The sequence below is a fragment of the Nuphar pumila genome, chromosome 7 (assembly GCF_984573655.1).
Source record: "Nuphar pumila chromosome 7, dmNupPumi1.hap1.1, whole genome shotgun sequence".
NCBI classification, from domain to species: Eukaryota; Viridiplantae; Streptophyta; class Magnoliopsida; order Nymphaeales; family Nymphaeaceae; genus Nuphar; species Nuphar pumila.
Window position 1 is genome coordinate 28,437,720 of NC_143255.1, and position 15,099 is coordinate 28,452,818.

Consider the following 15,099-nt stretch of genomic DNA (forward strand, 5'->3'; position numbering starts at 1 on the left):
TGTTGTTTGAGTTAAAATAATATATAATATGTATAATATGAGCTGATGCAACGTTGGATTCCAATATGGATCGTAGACTCAGATCCATGGTCCATCTAATTTTAAGATAAATAAGGTGTAATAATATTGATAGTAACTATAACAATAATATAAAATATATATATTAAAAAGGAGATTTGATAGGTAGTGACGTTCCTTCCTTAAAGAAATAGAAGACTTTCTTTTTCAAAAAAAAAGACTTTTCCTCCTTATATGAGAAGTTTTGTTTTTATAAAATGACGTGAAGCTCTCTCTCTCAAGTCACAACCTTGAGAGAGAGAGAGAGAGAAGGGTGAATCGAGAGAGATAGAGAGAGAGCAACGAGTGACGGGAAGAAGGCTGCAGCTTACTCGCCTCTTCACCAATACCGTCTTCTTCTTCGTCGCAGTTTGAATCACAGCATATAAGGTATGGGCCTTTCTCTTAACCCAGTAGAAAGAAGTCGATTATGCATAGGTTTAAGAAAAAATTGCAGAATATAATGGAAGCCAATATAGTGTTGCATATTTTCTGGATTTCTTTAGAATCGATGGGTTTAGGGTAGAGACGTGTGTTACTTTCTATGGTTTTTAATAGCATCTACATACCTTGTTTGGCTGAGCAATTATCGCATAAAAAATCCTTTTTTGATTCCTTCTTACAATGTATAATATGATTTTTTGTTAGTTTTTTTTTTTTAACTCAAAGAATTTGCCAAAAAATCAGATTCAAGTTGGGTTATAATCAAGAATATTTCTATTTGAAATAGATTTATTGGGCTTATATATTTTTATCTGCATTTTTTTTTCATAAATGGAGTTCACACTGATTGTAGTTCGATCTGTTGGATTGATGGTTATATTGAGTTTGAGTTCATAAATATGTCACGATCGAGTATGCGAAATTTATTTTCAAAGTTGATTATTTTCAGTTAAGGAAATTTGAATGGTTTCTTAGTTCTAAAAATAATGACTGTGATTGGATATATATATATATATATATATATATATATATATATATATATATATATATATATATATATATATATATATATATATATATATATTCTGGGTTATTTTCAGTGGTGAGCATGATTAGTTTTCTTTTATTAGAAATCGTGTGTGTGCAGACGCTGCATCATACTTATTGGCATGATTTGATTGGTGATTTACTGGCATGGTCTAGGTTAATTTAAAGTTTGGACCTTTGCCCTGCGTTTTGTCTGGGATTTTATATTCTGGATTTCTTCCTTTAACATGTATAAATCTTTATTGAGGATGCTTATATAGTTCTTGTTTTTTTGTTCATACATGCAAGAGTTTATGTTGCCTTACCTTTGGTGCTACGCAAGTTGTATTGGAGCGCCATGATGTCTTGCTCATAAATTGTGGCCTATCGACGCATCTCTTGACATGGACTCCAGAGTCCCTTCTTCAGCTTGAGAACGGACACTGATACCACTTATCACGAGCCTATTTCTTCAATAGGCTGGTGCGGCACAACGATCATTCCTTACCTTACCGCCATAAGCTTTTCGATTGCTCGTTTGTCGCTTGAGGAAGCTTAGATAACTCAGAGTGCAAGAGAGCACAAGAAAAGAGAGGGAGAGAAATTGCAATAACTTGAAAGTAATCATAACGAGGGTGAACAAAAGAAAGCTCAATGCATTTTGCATTCATTAACATTTTTGCCCACAGACTCATTGAAGTTCAGATCTATGGATTAACCCTTCAAGGCATTGATCAACCTGAACCAAAGTGCAACGGTAGCTCGAAAAAAGTTATAAATGACTCAACACTTACATTAAGACTCAACCAAAGCAAAATAGACTTTAGATACACATGTACAAAGTAAGTCACAAGGAAACATAAATAATAATGTCACTTTGGCTATAGTATGTCGACAAGATTCATGATACAACGGCCTGGTTGCTAGAAAATTGCTGGAACAAGAGGGGATAGTTGGGACCAGGTCCAAACAAGCTACACTATTATTGAGTCCGTCTTTTAGGATCAAATAAACGTATCAGATCACCACTGATTCCAGATTGGATCAAACTATTGGTGAACCATATCCAATTCAAATCATGACACAAGGTGGATCTAAAAATATAGATTCAAAAGTGTCCGATCTTGGTTCGTTAATAATGGCGGATAGCATGCACTAGAAGACACCCTGGCCAACTCCGACCCATGTGCAATCGCAGTCCGACCCGCATATTCTCCTAGATCCAATAGGATATAGACCTAAGCTGGAACCGAATACCCTAACTGCCATATTTATAGATCCACATGCCAGATTCAGCCCGGAACTAGGAAATTTGTTTTCACCTCTCAGGTTGGCCTGCCAATGGGTTGGATATGACAGAATTTTAACCCAAATAAGATCCAATATGAATCAGGGTTCAGGGCGTCAAGTATATGACCCATCTGGATTCGAATTGAGATTTGATATTTTTCATTGAAAACATAGAAATTAAGATTTCACGTGATTGGTTTTGTGATCATGTCACAATCTTTTTTCTCAGAAAATTCTGGGAAAAGGTAAAATCTTACAATAATTTGAAAATTTTGATTTTCCCAAAAATCTTGAGAAATATCAACCTTTATAAATATATACAAATAATGTATAAAATATTGCAAACTTTTATCATGTTACTCAGGTAGCTCCGGTGGCAATGAGCATGGGAAGAAGGTGCTGACCTCTTCGTCCCAGGTTTGACTCCCATAGCGTATGCGGGGGTGCCTTTTAGGTGGTGTGGTGAGCAAATTAAGTGATTCCGTTCTTGGTGAGGGTTTCTTGTCATAAAAAAAGTATATCATGATATAAGTCTATATCACAGGGACACGACATTTTGGCTGTGTGACACCTAGACACATGAATTCAGATGGGCCTTATTTTAGTATTTTTATTTTATTTCAATAAAAAGTTTGTTTTTTAAGTTAAAATATTCAAAATTAGTTTTTCATTGATTAAAAAATTCAGTGTCCTCGTGTTTCATTCTTGAAAAAAAAAATTGACCTTTCTAGTCGAACCTGAATCCCGAATTATTGTTACGTAGATATAAGCACAAATTTATATCATGGTATTTCCAGGATATCATTTTTCATAAATCGGCGATATTTGGAAATATCATTTTCGATATTATATCGGCCATTGAAAATATCACATAAAAACACGATATATGGCATTTATATTGAAACCTGGATCTCGTTTTGTCTCTATGCCCAGCGGACCCAATACCGCCACCTAAAAATCAGATCCGGATACGGACCTATTGGGGTTGGTTCAGGTCCGAACCCGAAGCTTGAGAGGCCCACGTGGCCACGTCAGGCTTTTGGATAATGGCGCCGTCAGTCAACGATTCTCCTCGTCCTGAACCTCTAGGGACATGATCAGTATTTTTGAAATAGAGTAGAGGCATTTAGAAAAGAAGCAGGTACGTAAACCCGGGAACAGGATAGGTTTCATCCATTGCCAAACCAGAGAAGGAAGAAGAGAGAGAGAGAGAGATCGGAATTACTCAGTGGAGGAGATCGCAGAGTCGTTCTTGATGTCTTCTTCCCATGGCGAAAACCGTAGCAAGTTGAACAGGAACCCTTCGGAATGGGCGTTCCAGAGGTTCCTTCAGCAGGCCTCCCCGTCGGTGCCCTCGTCTTCTTCCCCGGAGAGCAACAATATCGATCGTGGCTGCGGCGGAGGCAGAGTAGGCATCAAGAACGACGTTTCCGAGCCGAAGAAGCCCGGCCCAACTCTGCCCCCGATCGGTTCAGCCGATTGCCAGGTCATTCTGAAGCAGCGCCTCGATCTCGCGTGCGCCGCGGTCGCTTTGGCACGAGTACCGTTCATTACTTTGTTTGCTTTTAGATATCTGGTTTTTCTTTGGTGCTGAATGAGTTTGCAATCGGATTCTCTTCAAAAGACGTCAAAAAGAAAAGTTTTCAATCGGACTGTGTTTTTTAGGGTTTCCCTTTTTGAGATCTTATTGAGTTTTTGGAAATTGTTTTGATGTTTTGTGTTTTTGGAAAATTTTCATGGATATTCGATTATCATGTCCCTGCCATGGATTTCCCTCATTTTTTGGCGTGGTACATGGAATCATTTGCTTCCTTTTGCTGTTAAGTTGTATCCTTGCAAGGAATTGGTAAATAATTCTCATCGATTTGAGGATTTCCAGTTTAAACTATCTGAAAAAAATGGGAACTGTGTGATGTCTTATTTCTCTGAAAGATCGTTTCCATCATATGCGAGTCTCTAGCCAAGGTCATATAACAAAACTATTTGAGGTGCTTCGTGCTGGATTTATGTTATGCCGTTAAATTTGCTATTAGAACATCTGAAACAGTTAGAATGGTAAAATGTCGTTCTATTTATTTGACAAATATTTCCATCATATCCTGATCTTTCCAATGATATATATTTGATTAATTGTTTCCATCATATCATGATCTATCCTAGGATATAACAATGAATCGACGAGTAACAAATGGGCAGGGGTGAACTAATTGAGTATAAAGAGTCCTGTAAATCATTCTTTAATTTGGGAACTATCGATATGTCAATCTCTACTTGTTAGTAAAGCGTGCATTCTGCACTGGTTGAACGATGTATTCTGGCTGTCCTGCAATGTTTTTTTCTTTCCTAATATTTTTTCACATGGTCTTTTTTCTGTCTTCTTTGCGATGACCTTCATAATTTCTCTGCTATCATTGATCCATTTTTTTTCATGGAAGTGGGTCTGAAATTTATATGGAGAGCTAATTACAAAAAACTAGCAATTGTTATTGATAAGACCTTGTAAATAACCCACACAAATATATGCAGTGGTTGATGCCATGTGAGCTACAGAGTTCCTAGTACCCAATTCCTAGAGAAAAATAATGTCATAGTTCACATTCGTTTTGGACATATTCATCATTCAACCATTCTTTGTCCGTACTTGCACTTATTCAATGGGATATTTATACTTCTCAAGCTTAAGATAGCTAGTAGTGGTTGTTTGGTGTTTTTTTTATCTTTTGTGTGGCCATAGGATGCTTCCCCTTTGGCCATTCCTATATTATTTTGAAATTCTTGGTTCTTCTACTGTTTGGTTGAAACCTTGTCTCTCAACTACTTTTCCTATGTATAAAAAATTGCCTTAGAAGAGTGTTATATAATTGAATATAAATGCAAAATATACATTGCTCATGTCCTACTCTTCCTATATTTGTTTAGGAATGATATCCTGTTTTAGGTGCACACTGGTACAGTTGAGTGAACTTAATGCAGTTTATGTATGCTGTTGGCAGGTTTGGTGCCTACTTGATAGTCATTTATACCATGGAAACATACTGTTAAATCCTTTTGATATGTTGACAGGCATCAGGTGTAAAATCACATGACCCTGCTCTTGCTGATAGTGAACATCAGAGTTCAGAAAGAACTGAGTTGTCTTGTCTCTCATCCAGTAAAGGTAAAATTTTTGTCTTACGACTTATTGGCTGTACTCAGGGAGAAGTCCCGAGTTTTAGTTTTTTTGGATCTAAATTTGTATTACCAGATGTGAGCTATTGAAGGTTCATGTAAAATTCTATCTCCATTCTCAAATAAAATGGTGCTGGATGAAGAGTTGATTGTGAGGTGCACCCTTATATGCCATTTGAACATTGCTCCTCTGTACGCTTCGAGGGCATCAAAATGTGTATTTTTTTTTTAGAGAAATCAAAATGTGTAATGAGAAAGTGCTTTCCATGATATTATCTGGTGACGGTTGGTTATAAGGAAGGGGTGTCAGGAACAAATCAAGAACCAAAATTTTCAATCCGGACATATGAAAATCAAACTCAAGTAGTTATTGATTCTTGGACTGGGCACATTCTTCCAGGTCCTCAGAAACAATATATCTTATGGAGTGTGGTTTTTATGATCTTTATGACATCATTATTATTGTTGCTTTGGAACAAAGAACAATGTTGAAAGAGATATAATCCTCTCAATTAGGTTTCTTTGCAAGGTAAAGAAAGAGAAAAAAAAGGAAGGGGAAAGTGAAGTCTGTTCCTTAGTATCATTATCCATCTTGAATGGATTATGTTCTGTTCCTTGTGCTTTATAGCTCCCCTCTGTGTAAGATGCCCCTTCTATAAAAAGCTTCATGATATTATGAACTTCTGCTTATGAGCTATTTGGTGAGAAAAAAATTATTTGCAATCATACCTTCTACTTTGTTCAAACATAAGCTAAATGTTTGGATCTATTTCACATTGAAGGTAAGTCTGAATAAATTAGTTCAGTTAAGCAGTACAAAGCCTCCATTTTTTCTTGATACTAAATTCGGTTTGCAAAATCTCATTTTGTCCTTGTCTTACTGGAGGTGGCTTGTCCCTTTTCTTCTAAATTATAGAAGTGCTTTGGATGATATGCTGTTCTGTTCATTAGTAATTTTTTGAGTTTTCCTTACAAGGATTTCTGCAGGTCCCTCTAGGACTCAAGATCAGGCTATTGGTGGCCCTGTTGAGGTTCCAGCCTTGCCTGTCATGCAGAAAAATTTAGGCTCTCACAATAAAGCTACAAGTGCATCCTCAATGGAACAATCAGATGATGATGATGATGATCTCGAAGGAGATATTGAGGTGTCTGAGCAAATGGATCCTGCTGATGCAAAACATATGCGGAGGTAATCATGCTGTTAGGATAGTGTTACTGGATGTGCCAGTCTGAGTGGGAAGCATGCTTCTTGATGATATCACTTCTAAAGTTAGATCACAGAACTATAATATAGCAGTGACATATAGAATAAACATGATTCTCATAACTTGACAAATAGTGCTTCTCCTTTTCTTGGTTTATAGTCTATTTCCCAATGGTCATTCAAAAACTAAACTGTTCATTTATTTTTTTTATCAATCTTGTAAATATAAAAATTGATAATTCCATTCTATGCTGTTGAAACCTTGTTTTTTAAACAATGGAAGGTAATTGCATGGTCTATGTGGTGCTTGAATTATAGAACTTAGAAAAAACAAACATCCAGGTTATTGTCTTTGTTCTTTCAGAAAAATATAGTTGCTTCGTGTTATGGACAACTAGTAATCTAGTGGTGCTTAAGCCAGTCCCTGACTGGTCTAATTTTCCGCGCAAGGTTTTTGTTAGTCATATAATAGCAAGATTGTTTTATTGTGTTCGTTCTCTTTCTTTATTTTGTGATAAGAAATGCTTTTGGCAAGAGTTTGTCTATATTGCTTGAAATCTATGTCACACGGACTCTTCTAACAAGGCACCGTACCCACGTCACACCTGCACGCAGGCAGGTGCGACACTTGGACACAACTTCCTTTGTGTTAGGTGAAGTCAACCACACTGAGGTCCATTTCTATCCAAAAGTAGATTTAGTTAACCCTAATCAAGTCTATTTTTATCTATATTATATATATAAATACATAAATGCACACACATACACATAGTGTTAACTTAAAACTGTTAAAAATTTTATATATATATATATATATATATATATATATATATTCCCTCCTCGCACCCCCGCACCCAAGTTTTTTTAAAGTGCCACATCCGCACCCATACCCGCACCCACACCTATGTGACATAGCTTGAAATTGTCTAGCAAATATATTCCCGTGTAAATTTTCTAAGATCATGTTCTTCTTCCCTGAGGAAATTTCCAGGATTTTGTTTGGATAATCTCATAGCTTGTTTTTCCTTTCCATTTCCCCAAAATATTTTGGCTATTTGCTTCTTTGCTTACATTTTCCTTATGTATTTTTTGTGTGGGGGTGGGGTGGTTTGGTTTGGGGGCCTGGGTTCTGAGCAGTAGAACTTGTTTATCTCATTGTTTGCAGCGTCCACTAATCCCACTAATATGATTCAGGATGGTCTCAAATAGAGAGTCAGCAAGGCGTTCACGAAGAAGGAAACAAGCACATCTAGGTGAACTTGAGACGCAGGCATGCCCTTTCCATTTTATCTGTATTTATATTCAATGACTTCATTCCTTTTGTAATACTAATTTTTTCATATTCTCTGTTGCATATAATAAATAGGTAGCACAGTTGAGACTCGAGAACTCATCATTACATAAGCGACTTACGGATATTAGCCAAAAGTGTAGTGCTGCTGCTGTAGATAATAGAGTCTTAAAAGCAGATGTGGAAACATTGAGAGCCAAGGTGAGTTATGAATTCAGATGCTACTTTCTATTGATCTTCTTGTACATGGTTGACGTTTTTGTTGGTTCTGGACAGAAACTGCAACCATTTAGGCCCTTGTTGGGGACTTGGTTGTACTTAGAATTTGTTGAAAAATTGAATCAATATCACTTCTTTTTTTTATCCTTCTTTCCTTTGTTGTCCGTGACCTCCAATGGCTAACCACTAGTGTAATTGAGCTCATTTCAGGTGAAGATGACTGAAGACACTGTTAGGAGAGTGACTGGCGCAGGGCCCTTCTTTCAGACATTGTCAGACTTGTCATACGTGAATATGCAATTTTCTGGCTGTCCATCAGATATCACAACAAACTCTCTTCCAGTGCAAGATGGGGCAGAATGTTTTTTCCAGCCTGTTCATGCACAGAGGTTGAACAATGGCATCTAAAACATCAATCACGGGCGTGAAGGACATGGTTCCATAGGCAAGACCGGGTGCACCTCGTCCTTGCTGCGAGTGTCAAGCCTAGAACATTTGCAGAAACAGATCTGTGGTGGCACTGATGCTGGCCCCCCTGTCCATTGGGATGCAGGCTGGGACCGTGAAAGTTCCAACAGAATAAGACCCAAGTTTTCATCTTCTGAGAAAGTGTTCATTTTCAGATGTCTAATGAAATCTTTTCTCCGTTCTTTGTTCTGTAACTATTCATGGTTTCTGCTTGTTAAATTTAATAATTTGGTTAAAGTTTTTCTCTCTAGAATTTATAGGCCCAAACCCGATCAATTCCCTATCTGCATGTATGTTTTCGGTGTATGCCTATATCAAGCACATGAGCAGGGAGCTCATACATATTGATGGAGAGTGGTTGACTTGCACTTTGCCTGCTTGTTTGTCAAACTAGTATTTGCAAGTGTCAGGATTTGAGGACCCCAGGGGGTTGCGAACATGATCTCAGACCCGAGGATAGGGAGGTCTTCCCCTAACCCGAGTTCCAACTCCCATGTGGGCACCCCTTCTGAAAGGCAAAGCAGGAGGCTCCCTGGACCTGAAGATCAAGAGGGGACAGAGTTTTATTTTATGCCGTCAGGACAGCAACTGTAAGTACCGCAGACTAAGACAAGCAATCAGATCTCTGATCCCAAGTGCTGTTGGTTCGTGTAATAAACAAAAAGAAAAAAGGTCACAGGATTTGATTGCTAACGAGGTTGTACACATACAGATTTGATATGCGATTTGTAAGCATTGTTGAGGTGGCCAATATCACGGTTGGTCTGCTCATAGCCATTACTGTGGCCCAACCCTGATCTGCTAGGTGATTGATTTTGGAATACCCCACACTAGCCATACTTTTGAGTCTACAAAGACTCCTTTGGCATTCATAAAGTGGTCTTTTCATCTTAGTTCCCTCTACCTCACCTTGCTTTTGAGGAGGCAAACACAGCTTTCCAACCATCCCCTATGGAGATTTGGTGCCCATTTTCCTCCATGAATGCCCTCCTACGAATCCACACTTCCCCATTGTCCTATCTTTACAAGCCTGAAGCAATGTGCCCAATTCCATGCACAGTTGACTGTAAAGGGTCTCCTTCTCCCTTCTTCACTTGCCAACCTGCTTGGCTTCCTTTTTGACCCTGTTCATGGGGATTACGGTTATGCGCTTCTTGTCTTTAGGCAAATTCAAAATGCTAGTACCTTTCTATGGAATACCATTATCAGAGGTGCGTCGAGGAATGGAGACCCTAATGCCTCCATTGATTTATACCATGAGTTGAGGATGAAGGGCATTCTACCCGACACACATTTTGCTTCTTCTTCAAGGTTTGCTCTCAGTCCTTGGATGTTCAATTTGGAAAGGAGCATGGTGAAGCTATTAGATTTGGCTTCGAATCAGATACTTTTGTTGGGGATTCTTTGATTCACATGTATTCAGCATGTGGGCTTGTTGATGATGCTAGGGGTGTTTTTGATCGGATGGGCGTGAAGAGTGTTGCTTCTTGGACTTCATTGGTGGGCAAGTGTGCCAAACTTGGCCTGGTGGATCACGCTAGGCAGTTGTTTGATGAAATGCCTGAGAGAAATGTTGTGTCATGGACCACCATGATGTCAGGGTATTCTGAGAGCAATCGATAAGCAGAAGCTTTATGTTGTTTTAGAGTGATGATGCCAATGGATGTTAAGCCAGATTGCATCATGCTTGTGTCAGTGTTGTCCATGTGTAGGCGTTCAAGAAATTTGGACTTTGGAAAGTGGGTTCATCAGTTTGCTTATAAAGGAGGATTTGGATTGAGTAGCCGCCTGGCTGTTGCCATAGTTGATATGTATTCGAAGTGTGGGGATGTGTTCTCTGCAAGAAGAACGTTTGATGAAGTGCCTCAGAAGAACTTGGTAGATTGGAATTGAATCATAGATGGGTATTGTAAAAAGGGTGAGGTAGGATCTGCACGCTTGCTTTTCAATAAGATGCCCACTAGAGATCTCATCTCCTTCAACTCAATGATAATGGGCTACATTCAATCTGTTCAATTCAAAGAAGCGTGCACATTGTTCTCAGAGTTGCGATTGGCAAATTTGAAACCTGACAGTTTTACAATGGTTAGCTTGCTCTCTGCTTGTGCAAACATAGGTGGCCTCGACGCAGGTAGAATCATTCATTCATTCATCATAGTAAGTTTAATTGAACCAGATGTGTTCTTAGGAACTTCACTGCTGGACATGTATGCCAAAATGTGGGAGGATAAATGAAGCTATGCTCGTCTTTGATTCCATGAATGAAAAGGATGTTTTAGCTTGGACGGCGATGATTTCAGGCTTTGCGATGCGTGGTAGAGCCAACGCTGCACTTGACCACTTTGCAAAGATGCAAAGATCAGTGATCAAGCCAAATGATATTACACTTATTGGTGTTTTGAGTTCCTTCCGCCATGGACAGCTTGTTGAGGCGGGCCAGTTGCACTCTAAACAGATGAAAGATATTAATCTTATAACGCCAAAAGTTGAGCATTATGGCTGCATGGTCGATCTTCTCGGCCAAGCTGGTTGCCTGGAAGAGACCGAAGAACTAATAAACAGTATGACAATGGAGCCCAATGCCATTATATGAGCCTCCCTGTTGGCTGCCTGCAGAGTACACAAAGATGTTGATTTAGCAGAGAAAGCAGCAAAAGAACTAGTATTGGAGCCAGGGGTGGAGCCAGGAATCTAGACTAGGGTGGGCACTGCCCACACTGTTGGGTGGGTCAGGATGGGCATTCGCCCTAAGTCTAGGAGCATTTGTGCCACTAGGGAAAATTTTTGGTCCAGGGTGGGCATGTGGCCTCATAGGGATGCTGTTTATGTGATTTTATACAACATATATGCAAGCCTGGAGAGATGGTGTGATGCTTTAAAAGTTAGAGAGATGATGGGGAAGGCAGGGATAAAAAAGTCATCTGGTTGTAGCTCAATCACTTGTGGTTTTTTGCGACTCTCTTTGACCCCCTAACCGTGTTATCCTCCTGCTCTCTGATTCTTGAGCGATTTGTGCGAAGGTTGGCAAGTCCGCACAACTATCATGTGAATATTCTTGATGGTTTTTACCAAATTCAGAGGTTCACATGATAATTGTGCGAATGCTGGGATACCTGCACAAATGAGAATAAAAGGTTGTAGCAAGTGTGAATCTTCTCAGATGAGTTTGATCTTTCGGAGCTTCACAACATGTCTATACGAACATGAGGTCTACGCAAATATATTGTGAATCTTTTCGGTAATTTTAACCATATTGCGAAAGTGAGCAAGTCCGCACAAATATGTTGTGAATCTCCTCAGTGATTTTGATCATATTTGAAGGTTCACATCATACTCAAGCAAAAGTGAATGGGTCTGCGCAAATATGTTGTGAATTTTCTTGATGATTTTAATCACATTTAGAGGTTCACAACATATTTGCACGAACGTCAAGAGATTTGCACAAATATTAAGCAAATCTCTCAAGTGATTTTAACCACATTCGAAGGCTCACAACATAGTTGTGCGAACGTGAGTAGGTCTGGTGAATCTCTTGGGTGATTGTAACCATATTCAGAGGTTCGCAATATATATATATATATATATATATATATATATATATATATATATATATATATATATATATATATATATATATATATACACACACACACACACGAACATTAGGAGGTCTGCACAAACATGTTGCAAGTGATTTTAACCATATTAAGAGGTTCACAACATATTTGTGCACACATCAAGAGGTCTGCACAAATATGTTGCAAATGGTGAAATGGTTCTAAATAAGTCAAAAATCAATGATTTTGGACATGCGAAGAATTTTGATATATTTGTGAGTTTTTGCAAGAGCACGCTATTTTTAGAAGATAATGCAATCATTTTTCGATAGATAAAATAATTGGCAGTGGTTGAAAGAGTTAATTAAAAACTTATACCATATGAGAAAGAGAATCTTGACATCAATTAACCATCTAAGTCATAAATATCAGTGATATTATGAAAATAACACAATTTTATCGTGATCTTTTCAAAAGCCAATATATTTCAAAATATTCTCTATTGAAAATACATAATTGTATCAAATGCAATGAAACACTTTTGTAGTTTTAAATGATTTACTTTTTATATTTTATAACCTCTTTGTATTTCTAGTAAAACAACAATTTCTCACGAGCTTTTCAAACCATGACAAATATAGCGATATTTACCATTTTAGCAAATATTTATCGTGAGATTTTCATGTTTAAATGTATGATATTTATATATTTTTATATTTTTTATTGCCAAGATTTATGAAATTTTTCAAAATCTCTTGAGTTTTTTACTCCAAAGATTTTGCCGTTTTTAACTTTGGTCACTATGCTTGTGACTTCATTTTTGTGTTGAAAGGCAAGCTGGGATTAGTCATACCCATAGTGACAAATATCACGAGATTTATGAAGGTCTCGCAGTAATATCGTGAGAAATTGCCTGAAAGTTTAAAACAGCAAATTCTCTTGAGATTTATGAAAAACATAAATACTGTGATTTAAACACGATATTTATGTTTTAAACTGTTATTTATCATGAAAAATCATGTGTTTTTTATTTTTAATTTTTTATTAATAAATTTTTTATAATAATTATTTTTAATAATTTTAATTAATTTTTTTATTGCCAAGACTTTGCCAAAAAATGTGAGATTTATGAAAATTTTCAAATTCTCGGGGGGGGGGGGGGGGGGGTTGAAAAACAATATTTTGCCGTTTTTAACTTTTATCACTATGAGTAGACCCCCTACCGGTTATGCAACTATACCATTGGGTTTTGAACCTACAACGTCCCAACACAAGGTGACGTGCACCTTCATTTGCCACTTAGGTTTTAAACTAATACTGTGGTAATCAACAAAAAGACAAGGAACAAATGGTAGAAGATGATATTGTGATTTAATTGGAGAATCATGACTTCAAAATCAGATGCTAGCCATAATTTGTGGCATGTGGAGAATGTCATACATTTGGCTAATTGCTTGGGGAATTCTGCCTAGATCGAAGATGTTATTCAGACTCTCAGCATCATCAAACCTTACTCAAACTACATGGGTTGCCCCCCAAGGATTCCCCCCCTATGGTAGGTGGGAATCATGAACATTTTTTTATTGGCAAGCTGGGGTTGGGCAGACCCCTGCCAGTTATACAACTATACCATTGGGTTTTGAACCTGCAACGTCCCAGCCCAAGGTGTTATGCACTAGCTGCTCCTACCATACAAATGGAGCCCCATTAGTGGGAATTATGAACATTGCCAAGCAGTGATGCAGCTAGAAATCCAAAATAGGGTGGGCACGTGTGTGCATGTGTTGAGAGAGAGAGAGAGAGAGAGAGAGAGAGAGAGGTGGGTGGGTTTTGGGGGGCATAGCGCTTGGGTTAGGGTGGGCACTGTCCACCCTGACTCAAATCCCCTTATTGAGGATTTTTGCGTCAATGTGGGCACTTGCCCACCCTGGCCCATATGTAGCTCCGCCCCTATTGCCAAGTTGATGCAATGTTGCAACTCATGAATTCCTATTTGAAGCTGGGTGTACTCTCCGGTGAGCAGGAGGATCTCAAGGGTTTTGCCAATAGGTGGGTTGCTAATGTGCAGTCAGTGATGAGTTCTTCTTTGATAGCAAACTATGACAAATATAAGATATGGAGATTTGCAAAATTATGATAAATATACTATATTTCTTATCTTTTGTGAATTTTTTGAATCATTATAAACCCGTTGTGGTCCTCAACTTGCTTATTTTTGCAAAACGGTTTCTTCATGTATAGACAAGTCAATATGGTTAATATAGAACTAAATACAATTGATTTGCATGAAATCGGATAAATTAAAGTTTAACAATTACAAAGTTACATTCAATTTATGGGCTTCATTTCAAAGTTTAACTTAATTAATTTAGTTACAAAGTTTAACTTGATCCATCCAATTACAAATGTAAGTTTAATTTAATAGGCGCATAATTGTCCACAACTCAACTAGCTATATAGACTCTTTTGGCACCTCTCTAATTGATGTCTCCGCCTTTTCATTGTCTTTCGTACATTTGGAAGTCATTTCCTTCATATGCTTGTAGAACTTAATCATATGATTCTTTATATTCGTGATATCTTGCTAAAAATAAATAACTAACTACAATGAACATCTCAAACTAGTGAACAACTGACATATAAACACATACCTGTATGAAGTTCAATCTTTAGTTTCAACCCAAGAACTGCATACAAATATATCAATTATACTTGTAAAATGAGAAAATACCAAGTGAAAAATATATACATGTTTAAAATGAGTTAAAAAATAAATATAAAGTAATTATTCATTCTCTTGTTGAGGATTACCCTCCATCTTTTGCGCCGTCTAATCTTTGTAATAGTCGAACCCAATTTGCGCTAAAAAAATGAAC

General features: G+C 37.6%; 2 protein-coding genes across 2 annotated transcripts; both read left to right on the plus strand.

Moving 5' to 3' along the window:
- The first annotated feature begins 3,523 nt into the window (after positions 1-3,523).
- Positions 3,524-8,903, plus strand: LOC149831666 (light-inducible protein CPRF2-like). The gene is made up of 6 exons (XM_090012164.1): positions 3,524-3,856; positions 5,380-5,473; positions 6,472-6,673; positions 7,883-7,958; positions 8,055-8,180; positions 8,409-8,903. The coding sequence occupies exons 1-6, from the start codon at positions 3,572-3,574 to the stop codon at positions 8,604-8,606; spliced, it is 981 nt and encodes a 326-aa protein (XP_089868290.1). The 5' UTR covers positions 3,524-3,571; the 3' UTR covers positions 8,607-8,903.
- Positions 8,904-9,796: 893 nt separating this feature from the next.
- LOC149831667 (pentatricopeptide repeat-containing protein At5g06540-like) lies at positions 9,797-11,259 on the plus strand. Its single transcript, XM_090013063.1, has 4 exons — positions 9,797-9,877; positions 9,978-10,267; positions 10,379-10,544; positions 10,855-11,259. Exons 1-4 carry the CDS (start codon positions 9,797-9,799, stop codon positions 11,257-11,259), a joined length of 942 nt encoding a protein of 313 aa, XP_089869189.1.
- Positions 11,260-15,099: the final 3,840 nt, after the last annotated feature.